The sequence below is a fragment of the Thamnophis elegans genome, chromosome 12 (assembly GCF_009769535.1).
Source record: "Thamnophis elegans isolate rThaEle1 chromosome 12, rThaEle1.pri, whole genome shotgun sequence".
NCBI classification, from domain to species: domain Eukaryota; kingdom Metazoa; phylum Chordata; class Lepidosauria; order Squamata; family Colubridae; genus Thamnophis; species Thamnophis elegans.
The window spans coordinates 10,158,635-10,169,647 of record NC_045552.1 but is presented as its reverse complement, the minus strand read 5'-3'; the positions used below and the strand labels follow the sequence as shown (position 1 = coordinate 10,169,647).

Genomic DNA, 11,013 nt, shown 5'->3' with positions numbered 1-11,013 from the left:
CCAAAAAAACTTGCACCAGCGAAAGAGGAGGAGCCGACCGCAGCACAAGTCACACACACACACGAGAGGAGGGGAGCGAGGGAGGGAGGAAAGGAAAGAGACGGAGGGAGAGATGGATTGAAGGAGGGAGGGAGGGAAAAGGAGAGAAACGGAGGGAGGGAGAAACGGAGGGAGAGACAGGGAGAGAGATGGAAGATGGAGGGAGAGAGATAGAGGGAGGGGAAAGGACAGAGGGGAGAGATGGAGAGAAAGAAGGAGGGAGTGAGAGAGACAGAAGGAGGGAGAGATGAAGGGAGAGAGAGATGGAGAGGGGGGAGGGAGAGAGAGAGAGAGACAGAGAGAGACAGAGACAGAGAGACAGAGAATGAATTTGTGACTGAGGAACTGCCTGGATAAATCCCTGCAGTTTTCTTGCCAAGGTTTCTCAGAAGTGGTTTGCCATTGCCTCCTTCCTAGGGCTGGGAGAGAGTGACTGCCTAAGATAGGACTAGAGTCCCACCTGTTTCTCAAACCCCCTGAATAAGCTGCAGTCCCTCCAAGCAGGAGATAAATGCAGGTTTCTCCCCAGCAGGCAAAAGGCCTGCTTTTGAGTGTTCAGCTCCTGGTGACTTTATGAATAAGTCCATGTACAGAAGTGATTGGGTTGCCTTTTCCCAAGATAAGGATTTTTTTGGGGAGGGGGTCTTTTGCCCACCCTCCTGGGATCTCCTGGTGGTGTCCCATCCTGCTTAACTCTTTCCAAATCTGCCTGGATTCTCCCCAGAGGGCAGCAGAACTGCTTGACCACAAAACTAAATTGGATCTGATTAAATAAAAGAGGCATTAATTGTCAGACAGATTGGAACCTGATAATTTTATTTTAATTTTTTAATTTTAAATTGTATCTCTTCTTTATTTTAACTTTTATTTTTATTTTTGTTTCTGTAAGCCACCCAGAGTCCTACAGGATTGGGCGGCATATAAATTTATTAAATTGCCAAAAATTGCCAATTGATAAATACAATTATTAATTATTCAGCCGAGTTTGCATTCAATAAAAAAATAAAAACCTGCAGCTTTCCTGAAAATACTACAAAGCTAACAGTCAGAGTTTGCTTAATATTTTTTTTAAAAAACCCAGGGAAGGGGAAGGGGAAAAAAGGAAGGGAAAGGGAAAAAAAGTAAAGGAGAAAGCAAAAGAAAGGGGAAAGGAAAAAGGAAAGGAAAGGAAAACTGGACAGGATTGCAAACTATCCATACTGTGATTTTGGGTGTCGCAGGAAATAGGTTGACTCAATATCAAGTTAAGCTGTTCTGTAAATGATGTCATGGCACCATAGTCGTGCCAGTTCACTTTGCACCCTGCCCTAAGCTCCCCAACCCATACTAAATTAAACACTAACCTAGCTTAATGTGCGGTGTGTGAGTGCAATGGGTTTTTGTCCCGAACAAACCTGCTTCAACCTGCCATGTGAACACACTCAAATGGTCATGCAAATCCAGAAAATCGAATTAACCGAGCGAAACCTGGTTAAGTTCCTTGGGGGGTGAGAGCATGTCAGGGTGGGAAAGCCCACCGATTTCTCTTGGATCTGTGAGTTTTTCCACACTTAGAGAATCCAGAAGGCCTTTCGTCCATGGTGGGATTTGGAACAGGCAGGAGGCAGCTAGCCAAAGTAAATGAATCATTTGTAACAGGGGAAGGGAGAGATCTGTGGATCATTCACTCCTACAAAAACAGGTGCCAGTTCAGGAAAAATGCTTCAAAGGTAAAAGCGAAGAGGCCCCTGAGACCTGAATGCTCAGTTACTGATTACCTGGGCAGGCAGCCTGGGCAGCTGTTGGAAGGTGGCCCGGGGGATGGGGGAAAGCAAGTCCAAGTAGGGACGGCCAAGAAAACACCAGTTCTTCTTACCCCCCTGAACTTGTCCCTTGTAGAGAGTAAGAAAAACTGAGCCCAACATAGTGTATCTCCCATCCACCCTGCAGCATCCTGGTAGAAAATGCACCTCCCTGGAGAACAGCTGCCAAGGTGGCGCAGTGGTTAAATGCAGCACTGCAGGCTACTGCTAGATCAGCAGGTCAGCGGTTCAAATCTCACCGGCTCAGGGTTGACTCAGCCTTCCATCCTTCCGAGGTGGGTAAAATGAGGACCCAGATTGTTGGGGGCAATATGCTGACTCTCTGTAAACCGCTTAGAGAGGCCTGAAAGGCCTATGAAGCGGTATATAAGTCTACTGCTATTGCTATTGCTAACAGCTGTGTATATATAACGTGTGTGGCTATGCGCGCACAATAGAATAGAGTAGAGAATAGAATAGAGAATAGAATAGAGAATAGAATAGAGAATAGAATAGAATAGAGAAGAGACTAGGAGAATAGAATAGAATAGAGAAGAGACTAGGAGAATAGAATAGAGGAGAGGAGAGAATAGTAGAATAGAATAGAATAGAGAAGAGAAGAGAGAAGAGGAGAGAATAGAGAAGAGAAGAGAGAAGACAAGAGAATAGAGAAGAGAAGACAAGAGAAGACAGAATAGAATAGAGAGAATAGAATAGAGAAGGGAAAGGAGGAGACTAGGAGAATAGAATAGAGAGGAGAGAATAGGAGAATATAATAGAAGAGAGAAGAGAGAAGAGGAGAGAGAAGAGGAGAATAGAATAGAGGAGAATAGAATAGAGAGGAGAGAATAGAGAAGAGGAGAATAGAATAGAATAGAATAGAGAAGACAAGAGAGAAGAGAAGAAGAGAATAGAGAAGAGAATAGGAGAAGAGAATAGAGAAGAGAATAGAGAATAGAAGAGAAGAGGAGAATAGAATAGAGAAGAGAATAGAATAGAGAATAGAATAGAGGAGAGAATAGGAGAATAAAATAGAATAGAGAAGAAGAGAGAGAAGAGAAGAGAGAAGAGAATATAATAGAATAGAGAATAGGAGAATAGAATAAAATAGAATAAAATAGAGAAGAGAAGAAGAGAATACAGAAGAGAATACAGAAGAAAATAGAGAAGAGAATAGGAGAAGAGAATAGAGAATAGTATAGCAGAGTTGGAAGGAACCTTGGAGGTCTTCTAGTCCAACCCCCTGCTTAGGCAGGAAATCCTACACTACTTCAGACAAAGGGGTTATCCAACATCTTCTTTAAAAACTTCCAGTGTTGAAGCATTCACAACATTATTCCCAATGGAGTGTGTGCGACTGCATGACTTCGCTTCCCTCCTCTGTGTACATAAAGAAAAGAGACTCCAGGTCTTAGACTTTGGAGGGCACACCTGTCCTTATGGGCACACCTGGTCATAATAGGAGAGGGCATCACTGTGGCATAATGAGAGGTAAGCAAATAGTGACCTTTCTGGACCAGGTATCCAGAGCCACAGCCTCTCAAGGGGACGCTGTTTCTGTCAGTACCGAAGCCTCTGGTGGGGGTAAGTCAACTTGAGCTCTGTGACTTGAGAAGAAGAGGAGATGTTTCGAAAAGCAGGATTTGAGTTCTGATGAGCCATTTTTATTGGGGCAGGAAAGGTAAAGAGAACGATTATGGATTCCAGTAGTGTGCTGGTGGGAACATATAGTAGACTTACAAATCTCCATCCTTCCCCTTTCCCTTCCTCCTCCTCCTCCTCCTATTCCCCATGGAGTAGGAATTTGTTGGATCATGAAATGACTACAAGAAAACCACCCAGCTCAGAGAGCATCAAGGGCCCCAGTCCTCTCCTCCTCTTCCTCCCCCTCTTCACTCCACTTCCTCCTCCACTCCCTTCTAGCACTGATGAGATTCCCTAGTTGGATCATGAAACATCTACAAGGAAACAGCCAAAGCTCAGAGAAAGCACCAAGGACCCTCCTCTTCCTCCTCCTTTTCCACGGAGAAGGAACATACGTGTGGTGGCATCATCGCATGAATGCCACGACTTAATATTGAAGGGAGTTTTGGGGACACAATGATATACAATGAGCGTGTATACATGATAACGTGTGTATGTGTATAGGTCACACGTCACTTTTTGGAAGTGGCATCATTTGCTACCTGAGTGTGACCTGAATGTACGTCCTAAAATCAAATTCTGTAGACTTGGACGCTAATATATTTGAAGTTTGAAATGTCTCTAAGCTTAGCAGTCTTCCTGTTGTAAGGATCCGAAGCTTTCACATTGTCTCATTCCAGTGACTAGCTGCAACCTTAAAGGTCCAGACATATTCAGAGCTGATCATCATATCAACATATCTTGCAAGGAGGAGCTTATCATATATTTTCTTTCCTAAAGATATGACCTCACCCCTCTAGAACATGGTAAGTGATGAATTGTTAAGTTTAGGGAGGAGAGAGAGAGAATTATATTTTGTTTACACTTATAATTGCACCCTACCTGGGGCAGTGATGTGCGGTGAAGCTTATGGCTGGTGAGGCAAAAAGAAAAAAAGTGTCTTGACAGCGGGCAAAAAGAGATTTAAAGGAGGAGAAGCTACCGGGAGGGGGAGGGCCGGCAGCGGTGTGAATGTCGGCCAGCCCAGCCAGTCCAGCACCATACCCGGGTCTGCAGCAAAGGCGCTTGGCAGCTCCCGCGATGCAAAGTGCTCCACCACTGCCGATGCCGCCGCCCATCCGCTGTCCCGGCCAGCACCATACCCGGGTCTGCAGCAAAGGCGCTTGGCGGCTCCCGTGATGCAAAGTGGAGAGTTGAACTTGCTCGGAGCATGAACTTTTCCAACACAGGCGCGTTTTACAAGCAAGGCTCCTGCTGCTAGATTACACAGTCGCTCAACTGCAAGGCATGATTCGCTGCTCCCAGATCAGGAGGCGGGAGAATCACGTGCCTCCTTTGCATACGGAATTTTTCACCTTTTAACCCTTGCTTAACTCTTAAAAGGCAAAAAATTCCTTATGCAAAGGAGGCCCATAGTTCTCTAGCCTCCCCCTACAGTTAACACTAAGCAGACTCAAAGTCACTGTGACTTGGAGTCTGGAAGCAACCACCTTGGCCTTTTTAATTATTTTTAAAAAATTCTTTAAAATTCTTTCCTTTTCCTCATGACTGGTGAGGCCAGGCCTCCCCTGCCTCTAGTGACTGCACATCCCTGACCTGGGGTATAATTAGATGGGGCAAGACACCTCTTGTTTTAATTCCACAACATCCCTGCAAGGTAGATTAGCCTCTCTGGGAATGGCTGACTGCGAATCAACCATGGAATCCTAAAATCAAATGGGGCCTTCAACCTGGATCTTCTTCACAATCCCACTTCCGTTCCTTCACCATTTCACTGGCTCTCCTAGAAATCTCACTGGACCGTAAGGTAGCTTTCTAATGTGGACTTAAGGCGTGCTTGGGCTCAGCATATTTAGATCAAAGCTCAATTTTTAATTTGGTCATAACTATTTTTGGATGCTGTGCCATTGCTTCTTCCCCTAGGTGTGACCTTTAAGGGGGATATAAATTCAAGCTGAAGTTCCTGACTTGGAGGAAAGCTTGTGTGGAGAAAGAAAGGGAGGGAGGGAGAGAGGGAGAGAGGGAGGGGGGAGATTTTGAGAGAGGGAGAAACAGAGAGAGAAAGAAAGATTGAGAGAGAGAAAGGAAGAAAGAAAGAAAGAAAGAAAGAAAGAAAGAAAGAAAGAAAGAAAGAAAGAAGAGAGGGGGAAGGAGGAAGGAAGATTGAAAGCAATAGCAATAGCAATAGTTAGACTTATATACCGCTTCATAGGGCTTTCAGCCCTCTCTAAGCGGTTTACAGAGTCAGCATATTGCCCCCAACAACAATCCAGGTCCTCATTTTACCCACCTCGGAAGGATGGAAGGCTGAGTCAACCTTGAGCCTGGTGGGATTTGAACAGCCAAACTACTGAACTGCAGTCAGTTGAAGTAGCCTGCAGTGCTGCATTTAACCACTGCGCCACCTTGGAGAGATTGAGAGAGAGAGAGAGAGAGAGAGAGAGAGAGAGAGAGAGAGGGAGGGAGGGAGGAAGATTGAGAGAGAGAGAGAGAAAGGAAAGGAAAAGAGAGAGGGAGGGAGGAAGATTGAGAGAGAGAAAGAGAGAGAGAAAGAAAAAGGAAAAAAGAGAGAAGGGGAGGGAGGAAGATTGAGAGAGAGAAAGAGAGAGATTGAGAGAGAGAGAAAGAAAAAAGAAAGAGAAGGAAGGAAGGAAGGAAGGACAGAAGGGAGGAAGGAAGGAAGGAAGGAAGGAAGGAAGGAAGGAAGGAAGGAAGGAAGGGAGGGAGGGAGGGAGGTTCAAAATATCAAAAGGACCGTTGCGACCCGGAAACCAAAGTTATAAGACATGTCACAAAATGTGGTGGATCTTCCATCTTGCCTTTTTTGTTCCCCCTGCAGATGCTTCAGAAGAAGTAGGAGAAGAAGTTAGGTCTGATTCATGGTGGGAAAATGTTTCTTCTTCTTTTCCTTCTTCTTCTTCCGTTCAGTTTCAGCTCTACAGAAACCACTCGTTGCTCAGCAGCGACACCAGCGACACCTCCAGCTATGGCCTGAGCAACACCATGGAGAACTCCAAGAACATCCTCTACTCCACCGCTAGTCTGCCTCACACCTTGGATGACCTACTGGCTGGCATGAAAGTCCCACCGAAAGAAGCCCGCCAGCCTCCACCCGCTCGCTCCAAGTGCAGCACCAGGAAGGAAAGCGTCCTCATCAATCTGGACGTAAGCGATGGAGAGACCAGCATCTCAGACAGCGGATCGGAGTCGCCTGTCTATGTGCAGTTGCCGCCGGAGCCCGTCATCCAGGAGCACACGGTCAGCGCCATCAATGCCAAGGTGAGCCTCCTGCGCGCGAACAAACAAACTTTGCCATTCACACGCAGCGAAACCGGATTTCTGCTCATCGGCTAATTTATCCTGAGTAGAAATTTCTCCTCCTCTGTTTGTTGAGAAAGCCGTCACAGCTTGTTTCTCATGTACCATCAAGCCCTAAGCCATAGTTTTAAACCAGGGGTGTCCAAACTTGGGAACTTTAAGACTTGTGGACTTCAACTCCCAGAATTCCCCAGACTGGCTGGGGAATTCTGGGAGTTGAAGTCCACAAGTCTTAAAGTTCCCAAGTTTGGACACCCCTGATTTAAAACTATGAGATATGAGACATGAAGAAAATTTTAGTTGAAAGGTTAGAGAAAGTGACAAGCTACTCAAATAGTTTGTACTTATTTTAATGAAATAAGTACAAACTTGGGAACAAAGTCTTAAAGTTCCCAAGTTTGGACACCCCTGGTTTAAAACTATGAGATGTGAGACATGAAGAAAATTTTACTTGAAAGGTTATAGAAAGTGAAGGGGGAAATTGTTCCTTTATATTTCCTTTTTTTCCCCTTTTATATTTTCTTTTCCTTATCCCTCCAACGTTTCTTTCTACATTTTTTATTTGTGTATGCCTGTTTTCCTTAGTTTTTATTTTTTATTTTGGGGTTTTTAAACTTCAATGGACTTTTTTTTTAAAAAAAAAAAGTCCTAAGCCACAGTTGTCACACCACAATGGATGCGGACGGGTGCTATGGTGCACTAAGCCATAGTGTCTTTTAACTGTGATCTGCTTCAAATAATAGTTTAATCCAGGGATGGAGAACCTTTTCGGCACTGGGCCAAAAAGGGAGCGTGTGCATGCGCTTATCTGGGCCGCGACCAGGATGAGGAGCTGCCCAGGGGGTATGCACCAGTGGTGGGATTCAAATAATTTAACAGCCGGTTCTCTGCTCTAATGACCAGCTGGGTAGGCAGGACTCAGTGGTCATGTGACCGAGTGGGCAAGGCCAACTCAACATCACTCATGTCGATGGGCACTTCGCCTTAGCTGTGACAATGTAATAAGGGTTAACCGGAGAGGCAGTTTCTGTAAGGAGGGAAATAAAGATTAGGCTAGAAACAACACCAGAATGTTTCCTTCCTGCCTTCCTTACAGGATTAGCCCTGTAAAGTGGAGAAAAACCAAAGGAGATTTCTTCCAACAACCGGTTCTCTGAACTGCTTAGAAAGTTAATAACTGGTTCTCCCGAATAGGTGCGAACTGGCTGAATCCCACCACTGGTATGCACACACCGGAAAATGTACTTCAGGTTCCATCAAGTCTTCCGGTTGCTGCCGTGCATGAGCCGATCAGCTGCCCTGTGCACATACTCATGCTAGAAAACGGAAGACCTGCTCTTCCAGTGTCTGGCACTGCCACACACACAAATGCCAGCTGATTGTCGCGTGTACACATGTATGCCACAAACCCGGAAGCGGAACAGGCTCCGCGCGCATGCCAGGCAACATGGCTCCACCTGCCACTTTGGGCACACATGCCATAGATTCTCCATCATGGGTTGAATCCATAAATCATGACTGACAGTTAACAGTGTGCAGCGGGAATCAACTAACTGAACTCCAGGACGGCTTAGGATGAAGAATGGATTCAGTTAGTCAAATTTATAACGAGGAAAGTCATAAGAATGTGCTGGTCCAATTCCCGATTTGTGTTCTTCCATTTTTTTTCACCCTGATGAGAAATAAGCCCATTTTTATTAGCAATGCTCCAGTTTATTCCCCAATAGCATAAAATGACTGTTCACCCAACTTTCCTGGAAGTAATTACCATAGATTTGCAGCATGGGTGGTATTCACTTACTTTCCCTACCGGTTTGCAAATGTGAGAGTGTGTGCCCCTTCCACTCATTTGGCTGGCCTTCCACGCATGCACTTTGGCTTGAAAATGGGCCTAAATAGGATGGCATAGAGCTGGGGCAGGGGGGAACAATTCCTTTTCTCGAATATATTTATTATTTTTACATTTAAAACAATGCAATCCCGCGAAGTCAGAGTGATCATACATTTACATTATATACAACTAGTCTCAACCAGTGGTGGGATTCAGCCAGTTCGCACCTATTTGGGAGAACCGGTTGGTAACTTTCTAAGCAGTTCGGAGAACCGGTTTTTGGAAGAAATCTTTTGTTTTTTCCCACTTTACAGGGCTAATCCTGTAAGGAAGGCAGGAAGGAAGCACTCTGCTGTTCTTTCTAGCCTCATCTTTATTGCCCTGCTTACAGAAACTGCCTCTCCAGTTAGCCCTTATTACCATTGTAACAACTAAGGCGAAGTGCCCATCGACCTGAGTGACATTGACTTGGCCATGCCCACATGATCACATGACCACTGAGCCCCGCCTACCCAGCTGGTCATTAGGGCAGAGAACTGGTTGGTAAATTATTTGAATCCCACCACTGGTCTCAACCATTAACTATTCGCCTACTTAGTACATTGTCTATCCTTCTCTCCAATCAGTCTTGTCACCTTGTCTTATACCAATCGTAAAATCTGTTCCAGACTTCAAAATATTCTGATTCCCCTTTATTTTTAAGTTCAAGAATGAGCCTATCTACTTCCGCAGATAGGGGGGGGGAACAATTTGCGCTATCGGTTCTGCCAAACCGGGCTGAACAGGCTGAATACCACCTCTGATTTGCAGACAAGTCAATCCCTGCTTGTGAGTTCCGGTACAAATTCCAGTTATCTCCCCCTGTGCAGGTCTCTTGGGCCAGCCCACAGAATGGTGAGTTGATTTCCTTCTATGAGCTGCACCTGCAGGAGGCGAAGCTGGAAGGCCAAGGGAAAGATATCCATTGGTTTTGCTCACAGACAGAAGAGAACTTGGAAAACCTGACTCCTGGCACCACGTACGTGATACGGGCCCGAGCTCTCAATGTGGCAGGCACAGGGAAATGGAGTCCACCTTACAGGGTATATCTACTGCTCTGGGGCTCGGGGAATAAACTAAACATAATGTTGGGTCTCCAGAAAGTCAGAAAAAACACTCCAAAGAGCAAATCTGGTAGATCAACCTAACATTGTCTACTATTCAGATATGTTCCTTAAATACTTGAAACAATTCAGAAGAGAATAAAGTCACAGAGTTGGAAAGGACCTTGGAGGTCTTCTAGTCCAACCCCCTGCTTAGGCAGGGAACCCTACACCACTTCAGACAAATGGATATCCAATCTCGTCTTCAAAACTTCCAGTGTTGGAGCATTCCCAACTTCTGGAGGCAAGTTGTTCCACTGATTCATTGTTCTAATTGTCAGGAAATTTCTCTTTAGCTCTAGGTTGCTTCCCTCCTTGATTAGTTTCCACCCATTCTTGTCCTGCCCTCAAGTGCTTTGGAGAATAGCTTGACTCCCTCTTCTTTGGGGCAACCCCTGAGATATTGGAGCACTGCTATCATGTCTCCCCTAGTCCTTCTTTACGTTAAACTAGACATACGCAATTCCAGCAACTGTTCTTTAAATGTTTTAGCCTCCAGTCCCCTAATTTGCACTGAACTAGCAGAAAGAAAAGTTAAATACATAAACAGGGGTAAAATAATAATAATCCCTCATCTCAAAAAATTAATATCTATACCCCTAAGATGGAAAACCATGCATATATTTGTAACAAAAAGGCCTGGGCGTTTATCCAAAAATTCCAAGTATTTGACTAGAAATTTTCTTGTTCCTGTGCTGAAAACAAAACAAAATAACCCCCTAATTTACAAACCATTGCTACAAATTATGTGTAAATTTGTCTAAGTGCTATTGCTATTCCCACTGCAATACATGCCCTGTCCTTATACGCTTGACTTCTATTCTTCCTAAATTTAGTGAGGAAAAATGGCAGAATAGGACAATAAAACATTCATGTTGATTCTTTGCAGTTCTGCACAGTTTATCCAATCCCAGGCATGCCCCTGGATCCTTCTCCTGTCACCGTCACTGTACGAAGGCATCGGAAATCCCAAAAGAAAACTATCTTTATTCCGTCTCCCTAAGATTACCTGCACCAGGGCAATAAAGGATTTCTCTGATCTGCTCCAGGATCCCTGTCCTTTTCCTCCTCTCTTAATTGCTGGAGATCAGGTTGTCTTTATTTATTTATTTTAAACGCATTAATAACCCTGCAACTCCCTGAGTTGTACTGTGTGAAATGTGATCCAAAGAATATTAAGCTTGTTTTAATGACTGTGGATGGCCTCATGAATGGGGAATTCACCTGCCCGCAGGTGGGAGGCCCTTGAGAAAATGCC

At 44.8% G+C, this 11,013-nt stretch overlaps 1 protein-coding gene across 1 annotated transcript; it reads left to right on the top strand.

Moving 5' to 3' along the window:
* Positions 1–4,022: 4,022 nt before the first annotated feature.
* On the top strand, positions 4,023–10,813 carry FNDC8 (fibronectin type III domain containing 8). The gene is made up of 4 exons (XM_032228675.1): positions 4,023–4,270; positions 6,393–6,743; positions 9,483–9,695; positions 10,645–10,813. Exons 1-4 carry the CDS (start codon positions 4,268–4,270, stop codon positions 10,756–10,758), a joined length of 681 nt encoding a protein of 226 aa, XP_032084566.1. The 5' UTR covers positions 4,023–4,267; the 3' UTR covers positions 10,759–10,813.
* The last annotated feature ends 200 nt before the right edge of the window (positions 10,814–11,013 follow it).